Below are 18488 nucleotides of genomic sequence, written 5' to 3' on the forward strand. Positions count from 1 at the left end.
CCTCCAGGATGAGCTTCAGTAACACAAGTACCATCTGACTCTGCTAATTAGACTTAACTTAGGAATCTACAGTATACAGTGAAAAGTTTATAAACAACTGTCTTGAGCATACATTCACCTTTGAATTTCTTAAGTAGCAAATAAAATGCTTCTTTAAGCAAGGACAGAAAGTCCTATTTTAACAGATTTTTACTAGGACTGCTCTGAATGTAATGTATCCAATGCTATTATATCAGACCACAATGTCACAGGTGAATGTTGGTGGTATGGTAGCATGGGTTAAATTTTCCCAACAATCGCTCATTGCATTTCGGTGCCATGCAGTAGAGGGCAGCAGAGGAGCAATCTGACAAAATGGCTTCTGGCACTTAAGTCTATAAGAAACAAAGGTGTTTCCTTCACGTGAAAAAATTACGAAGACCAAACAGAGAATATGAACACAGTGAGTAAGTGGATGGTACCTTTCAGCAGTGGTGACACTGAAGAAAATGAGAAGCCACATTCCAGTCAACAATGCACAGCTGTCACATCACAAAATGGAAAACATCTCAATCAACTCACCCACGCAAATCAGCCAGTGCTGGCAACTATGTTGACAAATAGTGTTTTGTAGTTGAGAATTAGCTCTATCAAACCATGTTACTGTGCTCTGTTGTAGTATCCATGGAAATACATAGGAAGCATTACTTTTGGAGTAACCTAAATTATTTGCCAAAGACAACTCTCTATTGTTTATTCTGTCATCTCACTTTAAAACAATGTTTTCCAAATATAACTACAAAAACATTTGTGAAACAATAGTAGAGAAAGCATTGTCAAAAATCAAGCAGATTCAGGAAAGGTTACGAAACTGTTCTTAAAGAGTATATGTAAGTAATTCATCCTAAAACATCTTCAAATCCACATTATTCATCAAGCTTCAAATCTTTCATTTGTGGAATCAAAAAAATCAGTTCCTAGAAAATAAAATGCTTTCAATATTCAAGCACTTTCTTGCAGAACTAAATTAACCAAGAGAAAGGAAGAAAAGTATCTTAAGACAACTAAGTTACTAAATCATCCTAGGAAGTCACATTACCGCTTCAAACCAAACGCTATGAAAACCTACAAAGAAGAAAAGCTACATTAAACTAATTATTTCACATTTTAAAAGAGGCATAATTACCTCAGAATCACTGTATCACATTCAAGGATCAGCAGCTATAAGCATGAATACTACAACTCCATATTTTTAACTTAAAAACCTGAAACTTTTCATTAGCTTCAGATCTTGCTTTTCCATTTTGTCTCAGAACATCTTATTTTGCCATCCAGACTCATACAGTAAGTTGAGCTGTAATTTCAATGTTTTGAAAACAATTTACACTTAGAAACAATTTTGTTGCCGTCTGATAAGCAATGTTTGTAAGAAAAGTTCTTCAGTTAAAAATATAAAACATTATCACAGAAAAATGAGTGAAAAAACGTTAACATGGTTTTGTAGCAACAAAAAGCAAAAGTAACTGCCCAATATTTCCTCAGAATATGCCTATAAAATAAGCCCTTATGCCAGTACCTGCTAATAACTTTTAAAATAATTGAGTGGTACATCAAAAGTTTTTCATTTCCTCTTCATGGTATGCTAGGTAGAACACCTGGAATTCCACATACAAATCTGTCAAGTGATTTCAATCAATGCCAGGATTGTGAAACAAATAAAAAATATTGCATATGTACAAATGCAAATAATCACTAATGCACTCATATGGGTATCAAGCAAGATAACGGGAAGTAAGTGAGAAATAAGCTGTAAGGAATTAAATTAAGGTAATAATAACAGCAGGAATCAACTATAGTATGCAGCAACTGCACATACACCTCCACTTCCCCGGTAAAGAAAAACACACTTCATGGTGTCGAAAAATTCATACAAGCACATAGAAAACATGCAGTCTGGTAGCATAAATCACAACTTTGCACTACACAGACTCGGAGTCCTGTTTTTAACGGTATGTAGGATGAGTTACATCTGAGGTAATTTTTACCTTTTGTTAGAAGAAGCTATATCTTAAGGAGATGCAGCCTTCCATTATATACGTACCTGAGAATCATGAAAATCTGCCTTGCCAATAGATCTGTTTTTAACTACGGTAAAAGGAACGGACTTCTTAGTATATCGTAATTCCAGAACAGTGAAAACCTCTTGCTAACACAGGAAAAAAAAAAATGACGCCATTCTGATTGGACACAGAAAACTCGAGCTGCATCACACTGCGAGCGTCTTAGTACCACACCCATTAGCTTTATTTGGATACCAGCTTTTCCGTGAATGAACAGCCAGGCTTACGCGATAAATTCATTTTCTGTTAAATCAGATTTGTTGACTTAAAGTTGGAATGATCTTAAGCTTTACTAGCTAGATATGTGAAAATAAAGCATTCAGGTAACAAGCACTGACACCTGTTCACAAAAATCATACAAACCCCCCTAATCTCAAGATATATTTAAACCCCTTATTCATATTCACTCCGACCGTGTTTAAACTGACAACAGATCTATTTTCTTCTAAATAATCTTGTAGGGTATTTACTCAAGTGTAATGTATGCAGTGCTTCTGCATATTAATTATTGCGCAGGAAACTCAAAGAAAACCTCACCTCACCCACTGCGGCCGTCTGAATTTCTGAATACTTTCAAGCACCGTAAAAGAAGTTCCTGAGCCAAGAGATCATTTTTAGTGTGTTCAATTAAGTGACTAAATTGAAAACACAATTCAATAAAGTGTCATTTTTAACCTAAATGTTACTTTAAGCAGTTCTCAAATAGAGGTTTCAGTAATAATTTTGATGAAAGCCCAGCTACACAGTGCCATCTAGCAGTGACTAACAGTATGGCAGTTACTATGACATTAATTTTAATACATTAAACAGTTCATGTAGTCCTTACTCCTTTCAGTACATTCCAAGAAACCAGCAGAATAAGACACATGATTGCTGCAAGCAAACCCAAAGATAAATGTGAGTAGACTGACTCTACATGGGCTCCTACAGTCCTCAGTCTGCAGAACACTGACGGGATGAGGTATTTAAAAGACTATTCTTTGATAGCTTAGTATTCACACCAAAATATTCTCTCCAATACTTCCTCACAGCATAAGAAAATTCAGATGCCAAATGCAAATTGTCACCACCTTTTGCCCACTCAAGCTCCTGCTCTCTTCCTTTCTCAATACACACATACAGATACCTCCAAAGATTTGTGCACCTCTGAAGCAAACCAATTAACTAATCTGGTTTCAGACTACAGAAAACATTGTTAATGTATTTGTGAACAGCAGACAAAATAAAGGCAAAAAAATATAAGTGTAATGACAGTCTTCTGCTTATCAATTCAGAGGTAACACTCTTAAATTAGAAAAAACTGTCTTCATAAACAACAGTACTGTCCCTACATCAGCCATGACAGCAAATCTTTAATAAGCCTTTAAATCTCTAAAAATTAGTAGCATTTTGATACTTTATTAAAAAAAACGTTGCAAAGGAGATAGTACACAAGCTATCAGAAAGTCCGTCTTTTCCACCTTGAGCAGTTCCTCAAAGCCATCTTCCACAGATTTTTTTCATTAGCATGCCCATTTGGTTTTCTAAGTATCAGTTATGAAAAGCAATTTGCTAATAGACATTGATCTAGATTCCAGCGGTCATGGGACTTAGGTCTGAAGGTTTTGTAAACCATACTTTGAATAAGACATCAACAAAACAACTTTGTGCCCTTTTACCAGAACTGCACACACTAGATGAACAGACTAATGCACTTAATGATGTAAGTAAAGCAGAAAACGTCCAGCAAAATGCAACAGAAGAGGTTAGAGATCTAGAGGGTGTGAACTATGGCAGAAGCTTTGAGAAACTCAGTCTACCTAGCTTGGACACAAGAAGCCTATGGGAAGAAGTGATGACAGCATCCAAGTGTGTGAAAGGTTGCTATGAAGAGGAAAGGAATATGATGTTCTCTGTACCTACTGAAAAAAAAATGCAAGAGAAGTTGTGTGCTTGAACTCTGCTAAAAGAAAGTTCACACATTCGAGAACACTTGAAGTAGGAAGGATAGTTGATCATTCAAGGGAGATTATGAATTTCCTGTCATTGGAGGTTTTTGACAATCGGCTAAAAACAAATGTCCTCTAACAGTTCCACCTCAGAAAGGAAAACTCAGTCATGCAGGTGCCTTTTATTCTGTGACCTGTGAGAGACTTTAACAGTCCACAAGGAATCTCTGCCAGTCATGAACATCAACTTACAATCTGCTCTCCCTACCCGGTGGTCAGGAAAAACATTACTTAGTCCCTCTTCTCAGTTTCCACTGCAACAGTTTCAACCCCAGCAATGAGCTCCACTTACTGTAACTGCTGTTTGGACTGTCTGATCAAAAACAAGCAACATCAAGAGAACATACTTCTAAATGACAGATATTTCTCCCCATTTCACTGAACAGCAAAAGAGAAGCTCTGTCATTCCAGACAAAATGTCCAGCACACAGCTGAACAAAAACATAACGCAACAGGTGAGCAATTGGCTGATGGATCAGACCCAAAGGGTTACCAGTAAATGGGATTACACCAGGCTGGCGATCAGTCACAACTGGGGTTCCACTATAGGGCCAACTCTCCTTAGCGTTTTCATAAATAATTCACACGTAGGACTAGAAGGTGTTTTTCACAACTTTGTCTATCACATGAAATTCGGAGGATCTGCTGACACCATTGAGCACAGAGAAGCCTCGCAGAAATACCTATACAAATTACAGAGTTGGGCTATCACCAAGCGCTTGAATATTAACACAAGCAAGTACCAGATTCTGCACCCAGAGAGGGGTAACTCTGGCTGTACACACAGACTGGGGTATGAAATGTTGGAGTGAGAAAAATTCAGGGGTTTTTGTTGACAGCAAATTGAATACAAGTCAGCAGTGTTCCCAGGTAGCCAGGAAGGCCAACAGTATCCTAGGGAGCACAAAGCATGGCACTACTAGTCAGGTGAGGGAAGTAACTAAGTCCAGGTTTTGTTCAGTCCAGAGGAGACAGTGAAGAGAAACCTCATTGCAGCTTACAGCCACCTCACAAGCATCTCCTCTTTCTGGTCATCAGCAACAGAACCCAAGTAAACAGCAGGAAGCTGAGACATGGAAGATTCAGGCTGGATATGACAACAAGGTTCTTCGCTGAAGGGTGGTTGAACACTGGAACAGGCTCCCCACGCAAGTGGTCACGGTACTGAGCTTGCCAGAGTTCAGGAAGCATCTGGACAGTCATCCTAGATATTTAGTCTGACTGCTGGTTGGCTCTGCACGGAGTCAAGAGTAGGACCCTTTGGGGCCCCTTCCAACTCAGGATATTCTATGATAAATTCTCCTTATACCCAAATAAATTTTAAATAATTTAAAAAAAAATTATCAACAACTTTATAATTTATTAAAAAATTCTACCAGAGATTTTCCCGTATTCTACTATTGTGTGACAAAATAACTTGGATTACTTCTCTAGCTTTTTTAAAAAAAAAACAACTTTCTTGTTAGTGAACTTCTTAAGCACATTCACTGCTGACATTCTCCTTTCATCACGACCAGTCATAACTAAAAGTTTGAGTCTTAAGTAAGCTGTAGATGCTCAGACGTTCCATCATCTGATGGTCTGCACCCTTACATTCTCAAAGGCAGATTAACATTCGCCAATCCTAAGCAATTTCTTCAAAGCATTGCAACAGCAAACAAAAACATCAACCCATAAACTGAACAGCACAATTTCAAGTCAACTATCACTTAGGGACTCAATTACAAACAAGCACACTTTTATCCTTAAAGTCGAGCCAACAAAATCTGAGGGTCCAAGATGCCTAATAAAACCAGCAGCCAAGTGATCTGTCTTTTATTAAATCGTATGCCAAAAACCTCACTACCCTACACACCAGTGTCTTGCACCAATCAACAGCAAGGCAGTTTTGGCACGATTAACTTGAAGCCTATTTATAGCCATCCAAGACAAAGTTTCTGCTGAGCTTCTTTCTGTAAATAAATCCCAAAGCTAGTGATTTGACACACAAGACAAATGCTTATGTCTTCTGCTTAAATACATAGGTCACTCCAAAAATAATGCCTGCTACTTATTTTCATGGAAACAACAGTTTTCTCTATGCGATTACTATTAGCTATGCATTTTCACCAGCAATGACAAGAGGCTGCATGCCCTGCTTGTGAAAGTTTGCAACAGGAGAGATGAGCCACTACTACTGTTGCCACTGCTGAAATAAACCATCCACCACTTTACTGTGCTCACATCCACTGTTTGGTCTCCACAAATGTTCAGCAAGCAACAGTGAATGCCAGTGGGTGATATTCAATGACAGATCTTGCTTCTTACATACTTCCTTGTTAGACACTGTTTTTTCATGCTACCCCTCTGCTGCCATCTGTCATACAGCAATCAAAAGTAATGGGATACTGACAGGAAGGTTTAACCTTTGCTTCCATACCATTGACACCCGCCTCTGACAAAAAAAAAATAGGATGCATTACTTACAGGGTACCACTCATAAATGAAAACTCTTCCTCAAACCCAATGCTCTAAAGTGTTAAGTACAATATATATGCTTAGAAGATTGTCAGGTAGGCTTATCTGCAGACATCACATCACAGCTAAGCATTACTATTTTAAAGACTGTATCAGAGAAACTAGCTTAGTAACCAGAGGGAGCTTAAGTCATCTGCTCAAAGGAACTATCCTACTTTCCACAAGTGTTTGAAACAAGCAGAAAAAAAATACCACTGAAACAGGATAGGATGAGAAATTTTCTAAGAACAGTAGATATTAGTAACAACACTAACATTCTAAAACACAGCTTTACCAAGCAACCTTTGAGATGCAGAGATGCTACTTCTCTTACAGAGAACAGCCTCTGTTTCTACAGGCGTCAAGTAATTACTGAGTCTCCGTGAAAGGCTAACAGCCTACCTATAACTTGCTTAATATCAAAATAGTCCTCTGAGCAACACATCCAGCAAAGAACATGAGAAGCTTATGCCCACCCATGACAAATAAAATATATTTGCATGTGCCCAGATTAACTGTAACAAAATTCACAAGCTATGTATTCAACTAGGCCTCACAAACATCTGACCTAGGACTTCACACCAAGCAACACTCTCCCTTAAAACTAAATGAATAAAAGACTAAATCAGACCTCAGCATCATTTAGAATTTACTTGAATAAATTAAAAATCTAGTACTGGAAATGTAAGACAGCATTGCACTAATGACAACAGTTATCTACCTGAAATGTTATTAGTAGTAAGTTGTAACTATTAATTACTAATACACAACACAAACCCCATTTGCCTTTGCCCTATTAGCTAAGTTCAGTTTTACTAATGCTGTAGTTCTGCATTTCAAGACATAACATTTGTTCAGCAGTCCCTATAATTTTGAGTGTCTCAGTGTAAAGCTCTAAAACAGCTGACAAATCATTATACAAAAATTAATGAAAATAAGTAGGAGGTTGATAATTATAAGGAAAAATCTTTAATGAATGTTTCAAATAGTCCTTACATCAACTAAACCAACTTCCCTAAGTCAAACAAGAAGCAGGAAAGAGCATCTAAATGAAATAGCTCCTCGTGAATTTAACAATTATGACACTTTGTGAATCTCAAATCCACAATACAGACTCCTTCAAAAGGGAGTCCAACACAGAGCCTAATATAAACTACAAAGTGGTAATTCTCAGACAAAATAGATATTGAAAAGATCTTTCTAACATGCAATAGCCAAGTTATCAACTAAATGGACATAAAGATCAGAATATTGACAACAAATAATTTAAATAAGAACAGATTTAATTAAATGCATACAACTGCACTCTGAATCATAATCCAGTAACCCTAAATTAAATCAGTAACACAGATCAACAATAGTTAAAATATCCAAATGTCCAACTTACTGATATAAAACACCAAGTGCTATCAAAACACAGACATGAATAGCTGTGCCCCAGATCTGTAGTGCTTATCCAATGCTGCCATCTCTTGGGTCCTAATGATACAGCACTGAGCAGTATCTCAAAAGGGTTAGAGCTTCTGTATTTTAAGTTTCAGACACATAGAACGTGAACTACTTTCTATATTACCTTATCTTGATTTAACTACTGTACAACAGTAAAGCATTTATCTAAAAATAAATTGGAAGGTATCTTTGAACTTAGCTGTGCCAATTAGGCCTGGGGAAATACTATGCTGTATCTTAAGAATAAAATAAAAGGAAATACACATGAACAGCACATACTACCTAAACAGCAGACACACTCCAAGGATAGGGTTTTGAGAGAAGGAAAACACCTATGCACATTTTTACTAGCTTCCCTGATCACTGGACCTGTTTTGTATATCTACGAATTGTAGGTACTCTCACCCAAGCTGACATAGACATCTCTAGTTGGCCAAGATGAGTCACTAGGGAAATATAAATTACATCCAGCTCCACTGCAGGGCAAGGGAAGAAGAAAAAGTACCTCCAAGTACTTCTACAAAGATTGTGATCAAAATATAATCTTGTTCCTACCTCAGAGTACACTGACAAAAATCTGATTAATAAAAATCTGGTCTGATCTTCAAGTAGCTTCTGTAAGTTTTCTATTAATAATTACTTGTCTCACAGTTGTTTGTACTACACGTGAAACCAAAGTCTGAGTAGAACGCTCTGTGACTAAATTGAGCTTGCTTCATCACTGTTATTTATGCACCTAGTGGCTTAACCATCCGCTACACAAATACATTTCAGTTATGAGGATACAAGTTACCAGAAGTTGAAGTTCACATTCTGTAATGTTATAATGTGATGGAAACTACAGCAATAATAGCAGAGAGCACAATCCTAAGCTGCAGCAAAGGAGAACAAGCCCAAATACAGCAAGCATGGATATAGAAACAGAGGAAGAAAAACCTTTTACCCTTGGAAGGCCTCCAGCAAGATGCCCTTGCTTTCACTGCCACCCCCCTTTCAGTCATTCAGGCACATTACTTGCACATGAGTTCCCCGGGTTGGTCCTGCCTTCCCATGAGGTGCTCCATCACTGGTTCAGGCTTAGCATTTCCACAACACCCTCCATAGTTAAATCCATTTCAAATTCAGCCTTCTGTATAAGAAGTTTAGCATTGCTAGAACTGAACTCTACTGTACAACCAGTACAGCACATGGTCATTTTTTTTTTTATAACAATTAACCCTAAACATTCTTAAATTTAACTCTAAAGCACTATACAAATGTCACCAAACGTACTATGCGCACAATATACTGAGGCCTACTCTCATCTTTCACACAGAGTTGCCAGCTCTGTGTCATGAAAGAAAAAATTAAAACAACCAATTTAGATGGACCGTAAAACAGATGAATTAGTTCAATTTTAAAATGAGATAAGGAAAATAATACATATTTGATCTGATCAAGCAATAAACAAATTGATAACAGCAGTGATGTATGAAGCCATTAGGAGAGGAAAAAAAGTGTAGCTTTCTTCCTCCCTCATAAATTGGGCAAACATTTCCCAGTTTGAGTTCTGTCCTCTAATAAAAAAAACCACCCTCAAGGCCATGTATTCCAGCAACACAAACTCACCTAACTGGAACGAGGAGTTGATACTGAAGAAGCTGAGGTAAGAAAAAAAAGTCACCACAGTGACGTCATATCTTGCATTATGAAGTCACAAGTTATTGCTAAGAACTTGAGCCACATATGCACACTAGGACATTCTACAGGGAACACAGTACCAGTAATATACAGCTGACAAAACCACAACTACAGATTAGTTTACAAGGTCTCAGGCAACTAACTGCTGCAGATGAGAACCACTGCATGATGCTGTATTAAGACTTACAGGACACCTCTCGCTACACTGGGCAACACCTCTATCCTTGCCAAGGCATCTTAGACAACCACATTCATGTAACACCATCTTTTCAATGACATGACTGTGAAAGTTAAAAGGTGACATTTCATCATCACTCCTCACACCCTTAACCACCTCACTACAGAAGTTCCAGATTTTGTTCCTCATTGGAAGATGGTGCTTGATATTGCTTTCAAAAATTATTTCAGCAGCACTGAAAAACGAAATTAAACAAAACAAAAACCACTACATCCACATCCCAGACATTCACACATTGCCTGTGCCTGACAGAGCAGGATTCTCAGGCTCCAGCACCAAGAAACAGATCACAGAGCAAACTTGCAACCATCAGCAGCTCAGAATCTCTGGAAACAGGAGATCACATTGTCACACCTACACTGTTACTTCAATTCAAGGATGCCTGAAGCACATCAATCAACCAAATGCCCTTAGGATCCAATTATCAGCCAGTCTGAATCTGGAAAAATACATCTGCCACATGAGAAACTGAGCAGGTATATAAGGTTATTGAGTAATGCAAAAAAAAATCAAGGTGGATTTGTGATGTTATAAACTGTAGGCAAATACTTCAGCAGGGGCATGAAAAAACACAGGATTTACATCTCAGTTAACTTCTTTGCATTGCCAGGCTATTTCACAGAGAATGACAGTTTAATAACTACAGAGTTGTAAGGAAAAACTGAACTGCCTCTCATCTCCAAAAGGTCACTTGGGCATTTTGTGCATTCCCCTGTACTCAGCCTCCTAAATTGGCACTTGCACAATCAACAAATAGACAATCATAAGAGTAGCATGGCTAGGCTGGTATTTTACAAGTCATACAACTAGAAGGATTATCACAGTGGAAAAGGATAAGCGAAAATAAATGAAAAAGCTCACCCATAGCCTACACCCACAGAAAAACTCCAAAGGGAGCCATCTCCAGAAAGAGATCCTTCCCCAGGGACAGTCACAACTCAAATAAGGTCTATGAGAGGTGCAACCAGGTTCCACCCCTTCCCATCACACAGCTGAATTGCCTTCAGCTGTGTTCCCATGGCTGGCTCAGCACTTGCCTCAGGTAATCAATCAGAGGTTCAGGCCCTGACTCAACAGTTCACATACAGGACTGCACAAACAGCTACTTGAAAAGTATAATCTAAAAGCAAATACTCAACTTGAATTCCGACTGATAAGGCTGCACAATTAGCACATAATTAGCAGCTAATAAACACTTGTCTCTTAGTTCTGGTTTGTTGGGGTTTCTTGCTGCTGGTTCTTACTGCTTACACATACCAGAAGCCTTAGTCAAAATACCTCATCAATAACTATACAGGCCACATACAAACATATAGAATACAGTGACCTTTTCAAGTGGAGATCATGTATTTACTATATATCTATGAAATAAGCCCAAGTTTAAAATGATTGAAAATTTACACTGCAACAGAACAGCAATTACCAAACAATATTTAAAAATAAAAAATAAAGCATCAAGTTCTCAATTACACTTAAGAGGCAATACCTGAACAGTCTCAGTCATTTCCTTTATTCGTCATTTAGATGAATAAAATGGACAATGCAGTACACATTGCTGCATCTGTCTGCTGTCATCCAAAATCTGGGAGTGAACAGGCACATTGCTGAAAGGGCACACTGCTAATTCACATTCAGCTTCTTGTCTACCTCAGTCCAGCTTATTCTAACACTTGGTCAGAGCAATCCCAGGATTCTGCATTTGCTGTTACTGAATATTACAAAGTTTCCATTAACCCTTTTCTCAAATCTACCAGGGAGAATCTGAGCAAAAGCACTGGTTTCCAGCCTATCAAACATTTATCTCACTTTGACACAGCCTACTAGCTTATTGAAAGCACATTACATATCTTCCATAACCAGTAAAGACATCAAATAGCATAATCCCAGTGCGAAACCCTGAGACATCATCAGCAATCCAAGAATAAAACTAACACCCTCGTACACACTTCTTGACAGAAGCATCACTACGTTGAGCAGAAAGGCACTTGCCCTCTTCACTACCTCATCCTTATATACAGCCACCACACTTGAATTACTTGTACTCAGTTCCAGCCTCACTAAAAGCCTATAAAGGAGAATATTAAACTGATGGATTTGTAAAAATTCACTCTTGCCAGAATTGGTAAACAATACTTTTACACTATGGGACAAAAACACTATTTCCAGAGCTCCTTAAATTAATCCAAATAAAAAGAAGCTAATTGTGTAATATTTTCACAAAAAACCCTACAGTAACATTTTCCTGCCACTTCAGCATTTTTAAATATGTTTATATATTTATAAACACACAAATTAGGGACACTGACTGTTAGTTTCTGGTCATTAGTGAAACAAATCTGATGTTGTTACAGAAAGCACTCTGAAAATATTCCTGTCAGTTAGCACTGCTTCTATTCTGTTCTCAGTTTTCTATTCCAGATTCTAAATGTAAGTTTATATGCCAAAGTTTAAAATACTTGGTTTTCTAAAGTACTTTATTTATTTTTCAGTTTCTTCTCATACTTTTTCTGTGTCGCTGCCCATGAAATTCCAATAGCATAAAACAGCTAGTCAAACTTCATAATACCTGAGAAAACAGAAATAGCTTCTGGAACACTACACATTAGGAAATGTAAGGTAAAGAGAAGTTAAACATTAAGAAAGTCACAGGGCCAAGCTGATACCTCATTTGTAGTCTTACAGAAATAGCTGCCACAAAGAATGATTTCTGGACAAGCACTCCAAGAAAAAGAAGGAATAGCATTTTCATTTCTCTCAAACCTACAGGATTCAGTCCTGTATCATCACACTTCCATCACACCAATCATCCCTACAGAGGATCATTCACACAAAACATCTCAACTCTGCTCTAGCTACAAATAAGCATATTACTGTGTAACTGAAAGCACGTAACAAATTGTCGTCTCTGAACATTTACACCAAAATTCTGGACTATGTGACTTTGTTGCTATGATTACCTGTAATTTTGTATCCATATGCAGCTAGCTGTCCCGCCATGTATTCACCATCTGAATTATTGTGAGAACATCCCCATGTACGAATCCAGATTTTCTGAATACCAGGAATCACACTGTTAAACAGAAATGAATCAAAAAGGCAAGTTAAAAAATACTCTATAGTTGGAATAACACAAGCATATAGCTGTAATTACAGAGTAAACAGATAGCCAGAGGGTATCTAAGAAAAGACTCACCAGCGCTGAGGCTTTCAGTTGAGATGGATGCTCACCAATATTGAAGCTCTCCACAAAAACTCCACAGAGGATCCACCTCCAGAAAGAGATGCTACCTTGGTTGTGGTCATCCCTTAAATGGGATCTAGGAGAGCTGGAGTCAAGCTCCACCCGTTCCAGGAGCACAGCTGAATTACCTTCACCTGTGCTCCCACAGCTGACTCAGCACTTGCCTCAGATGGTTAATCAGAGGTTCAGGCTGTGATCAGCAGTTTCCTTTACAATTACACAAGCTTCTACTTCACAGCTATCAAGCACAATAAGTTAACTGTGCTACTCAAAACACATAGCATAAGTAACACAAACAATAACAAATCCAGATAGGAGATTAAGGGCATCACAATTATTATTAGGACAATAGAACACTGCATCTGACTGGAACAGAATTAACTTGTTTCATAGCAACCCACCTGGTGCTGTGCTCTGGATGAATGACTACAACATGTGGATTACACATTCACGTTTTAGCTACAACTGAACAGTGTTCCACCAGCATCAACAGCTTCTGCTTCCCACCGTGCATTCCACTGCAAGTAGACTGGTGTTTTCCATACCATATTACATCATAATCAGCAAAAAAAACCTGAGAGCCAATCTTTCCAAATTAACCACTGTTCTGACACTGTCTGGACATCACTCCTCTGTGGAAGACTCCACACCTCCCCATCACCTTTCGTTATTAAACCAGCTTCAACTCAAGCCATACGTTCTCTTGCTTTTGTTCTTCTGACTCTCACTCTCAGCTTGCTGGGAAAGGATAAGAAAGCAGCTGGGTGGGCAAGTACCACCCACTGCAGGCCAGGGCCACACCACAAGAGTGCCAGTTAGAATTCTCAATGTTTGGGTGTTTTTTATTGTTGTTTTTTAAATATGAGCTTGAATAAGCTGTTAATCACAGAATGGATGCAAGATCTTGTTTTAAAGCAAGACAAGTATTTCTTCTGAACACATTTAAAATTTCAACAAAATACAATTTGAGATTTGTCTTCATTCCTTCCACAGATTGATCCTCTCTTCCCAGACTAAAGCCTGGACTTCTAAACGCAAAACTGACCATCTAAGCCTACCTCAGGACAAGCAAACAACCTCAAAAGTCAAAAAGCACTTGAAAACTACTGACACATACAAGTACCTCACAGTTCCCAAACAGTGGTGAAATTTCTAGAAGCATTAAGGCTAAATCCTTGACTGTCTCACTTAAGTGACTGCTCTGTAACAATTTTTGTCTGTCTTCTTCAGACCAGAGAAACCACTGACCTACGTCAGGACTCTAAGCCAGTCCAAGAGCAAATCTGAACAACAGCCATGTCACTGACCACAAACACTTTGTTTTGGTTTTGCTATTAGTTTGTTTTTTAAAGGTTGGTTTGGTTGGTTTTTTTGCTTTTTGGCTTAACTGTTTGTTTTTTCTTTGTGGGGTGAGGAGGGGGACAGGGAGTGGTTTTTGCTTTTAAATAGAAGCAAACAACATGCAAGAAAGTTTATCGTGCTGACACAGTTTGTGTGACACAGGCTAGTTTAGATTTTGCAATTTTCTCTATGGATCAGATGAAGAAGGAACATGCTTTGCAACTGGGACTTGAACATTTAACTGCTCTAAAGGAATGTCTTCCCATACGAGTGAGTTCACAAGCAGGCTCTTTCACTTCAGGTACCATGCAAGTTTCTGACTACTCTTACACGATAAAAGTAGAATGATGGGAAATTTCACACATATGAATTTCACAACACTATTAGACTGTCTGCAGCTAACTCAAGTTCCATAAGCAATCAGGAATCCTATATTCAAACAAAGAATCCACAAAGCAGAACAGAAAATACCTTTAAGAATTTCTGTGGTTTGGGTTTTCTTTATCTGGTTTATATTAAACACAAATAGATTCAGCTTTACAACATCCTTCCCCTTTAAAAAAAAAAAAAAATGGGGATCACAGACATTAAATGCAACAACTGTAACAACCAATTTCTCTCAGCAATTGCCAATATATTTCTGTACATCCTCATTACAGTCAGTAGCTAATAAATTTCATCTCACTCTGACTCATTAGGCATCAGTTTGTCATCACTCTCGGTATTTTGAGTATATTTCCCATTTTAGATGTCAAAAGACTATTTCAGGACTGAAAAGCTAAGCTCTTCAGAACAATTTAAGTAATTTAAATGAAGCAGACTATTTTTTCCAGTAATGCTTAATTAGCAAGACGCATTTTTTTTTTCTCCATCCCAATTACTTCATTAATCAATACCTCCAACATAAAGGACCATAGGAAAACCTCCTCCTCTCCCTCCTTCTTATATTGCAGTACTTGAAGGCCAAAATGAAGTCTCCTCAGAGCCTGCTCTTCTCCAAGCTAAACAAACTCAAATCCCTCAGCCTTCCTCCATAGGAGAGGTATCCCAGCCCCCTAATCATCTTCTTGGCCCTCCTATGGACCCGTTCTCAGAGCCCTACATCTTTCTTGTGCAATCACCTCCCTCTCTCTGCTGGCTACCGCTCTTCTGATGCAGCTCAGCATGCAGTTAGCCTTCTGTACTGCAAGTGCACACTGCTGGCTCACGTCCAGCATTTCATTCACCAGGACATCCAAATCCTCCTCTGCAGGGTTGATCTCAGTGAGCAGCCCATACACAGCCCTGAGACTGCTCTGATCCAAGAGTGATCCCTACTGAAAAACCTACAGAAAGATATTAGCTTAGGAGTTTATTGTTCATTACTGCTACATTTTACAAACACTATTTATTTTTATAAGGTATTCAGATTTTGTATTTTGAGATAATAGAAACTTCCACCTTATGACTTGACAGTGAAGAAACAAGCAACAGACCTAATGGTAGAACTTACCTGTCACATGGAGGATCATCGTCTGTCTGAGATCTTTGTTGTGAACTTCGTTTCCGCACTTTTGGAAAAACATTCTTTCTTACAAATCGCAAATCATGGGGCTTCAAATCTTGTGCTGACACAATATCTTCAATGTCTTCAAGCACTGAATCACAGGCAGCAGGCATCTCTGAGAAAAATTATATTAGACTGGCATTAGCAAACATTTGAACACAAAGCATATATCTGAAATACAGCATACATGCAAGGGATATTCAGCACACAAAGGCAATCAATTATGCCAAGTTATTTTCTGATGCTGTCTTCTCCCAAGATCATTCAGGCAGGGAGAAAGCTACAAAAACTCACTTCTTGTTTTGCTCTGGGGGGAAATCATTTGCTTGGTTTCCTTAATCTATATCTGCTAATCCAAAAGGCCTGCAGCTTCTCTGCCATCAGATACGCAGGATACTAGTGTTCTTAAACACACCAGGCACCACAACACACTGAGTTCCTGTTATCTGAGGCAGATACTTCACTTGAGAAGAACTGCAGACAGTGTTGCATGCCTGCATCATAGACTGCTGTGGGCCTTTTATGTGGGTGCTGAAAACAGGTGTACAGTAGTTCAATACATCTTCATAATGCATGAGAATACAAATACAATAACTGCTCAGGTACTGCCTCATCCCAACATCTAAAAGCTACCCCTCAGGCAAACCCCACATGAACACCTATCCCCACTCCAGCTTATTAACAGAGGGGAAAAAAAAGGTGACATCCCTTACACCGATCACTAACAGTACATATTTATACCTAACACAATTAACTTAACAGAGAAGGAAAAAAGGTTTGGGTTACTGGGATTTTTTTTTTTCCCCTTCTCTCTTCTAGAAACAGATCTGTATAATGGAACACCTCACAAAATAAGCCTGATTTACTTCAATGGCCCATAAAAGAAAGAGCACGGTCAAAATTCATACCTTTTTAAGCAAGGTGTAAACTCTTCCAAACAATAATCCTGGGGGGGGAAAAAAAATGTGATACAGCATAAACGAGCAGAACTCATGCACAGAAAGCCCCATGCGTTTCAGTTACTGTTGATTAAGCATTCCTCCTCCCTAGGAAGGGGTCTTTCTCCAGCTCTGACCTGCCAGAAAGCTGCAGAGGATGAGACATGGTGCAGCCACTGGCAAACTGGAGCAGGAGCCACACACTCCCTGTCCTGCCCTCTGCAAAAGCACTACATCTGATATTCTAATGTTATAGACCTGTTTCTGTTCTAGCCCAATGTGCTTACGTTCTTTTGGGTTCTCTTATTCCAGATTTCTAAGTCTTCTAACAAAAGGTTAACACTTGGAATTACAGGTGGGGAAGAGACAGACTGACTAGAACGCAACGTCATAAACTTATTTCCTTCGAGAGTTTGGCAACCAGTACATGTTAGCTAAAGACATTCACAGGTATTACTATTGTTATACACACAGTTTTGTTAGAGCAGATTACCTGCTCCCTACTATCTACGTATTTATGCCTGAAACCTCTCACAGAACCATAGAAACCTTAGAGCTGCAAGGGACCTCTGAAGGCCATCTAGTCCAACACTCCTGCAACGAACAGGGACAACACAGCTAGACCAGGTTGCGGGCCCACCGGCCATACCTCCCACCGACCACTACCTCCGCCAGCAGCCGCAGGGCTTTGCGAGCAGCACAACACTCACCTCCACTTGATGCGCAGCACCTCAAACCCACGCCGCCATCGATGCCCGAGCCGCCCCGTTTTCCGCATGCGTGAGGGGAGGAGCCGCGACGGCGGCCGGCAGCGGGCAAAAGAGTGCAAAGCGGGTTGTTGGAGTTGTTACCTCACTTGGTCCTTAGAGAAGGGAGTAGGAGGCGGTTCCGCCCGAGCCGAACCGAACTTCGAGGGCTAAGCGGGTGCCCGTGAGGTGAGGGAGGCTGAAGCGAGGCAGGCGTCCCCTCAAGGCAGCCGGGTTCCGACCACACGGCGCTTTACTGTAAAGCTACCCTAAAAACAATCGCCTGTAGCACATCCTTAACTTTCTTTTTTATTTTGGACCATTCTTGCATCCGTGTTTTAAACACGAAGCTGCTCCCTTCAGAAGGAGGCGTTGGTATCTTTGTTTAGTCCTCCAGAGAGCGGGCTGCAGCCGCCCTCAGGCCGGAGGAAAAGGCGATGAAAGCCCCGAGTGTGTTCCATAATGGGCCCATTGGTCTCCTAGCAGATAAAACTTGGCAGCTTCTCACTACGAATATCTTCCTCTCCTGCTCTTTTTCTTTAAAAGCAGTGCCTATTTTATGTCATGCTTATCTGGCAACGATCTTGAGCCAAAAAGAAATATATATATTTGTGTATAGCCATATATAACCATAAATAAACAACCCCAAAGATAACAACACAAACAAAGGAATGGGAGAGATTTGAAGAGGAAAACTGAGACAGTAAGAAACAAGTACTTCATTTA

At 39.2% G+C, this 18488-nt stretch overlaps 1 protein-coding gene across 13 annotated transcripts in view; it reads right to left on the minus strand.

Moving 5' to 3' along the window:
- CDKAL1 (CDKAL1 threonylcarbamoyladenosine tRNA methylthiotransferase) overlaps positions 1-17790 on the minus strand; it is a 316695-nt gene extending 298905 nt beyond the window's left edge. For 8 of the 13 annotated variants that reach the window (XR_014943539.1, XM_085540128.1, XM_015854757.3 and 5 more), the window contains exons 1-4: positions 17727-17790; positions 16987-17024; positions 16025-16193; positions 12908-13020 (exon numbers count right to left, since the gene is read on the minus strand). Coding sequence is in view for 6 of the 13 variants with exons in the window: in XM_015854757.3 (XP_015710243.1) it covers positions 12908-13020; positions 16025-16191 (280 nt within the window). In the remaining 7 variants the exon portion in view is untranslated. Of the gene's footprint in view, positions 1-2080; positions 2238-12907; positions 13021-16024; positions 16194-16986; positions 17025-17726 lie in introns of those variants that run through there. The other 5 variants (XR_014943540.1, XM_085540130.1, XM_015854755.3 and 2 more) reach the window with 3 other exon arrangements.
- Between the last annotated feature and the right edge of the window lie 698 nt (positions 17791-18488).

This window comes from Coturnix japonica, chromosome 2 (assembly GCF_054131305.1).
Source record: "Coturnix japonica strain WE chromosome 2, WE-NBRP24, whole genome shotgun sequence".
Lineage (NCBI taxonomy): Eukaryota > Metazoa > Chordata > Aves > Galliformes > Phasianidae > Coturnix > Coturnix japonica.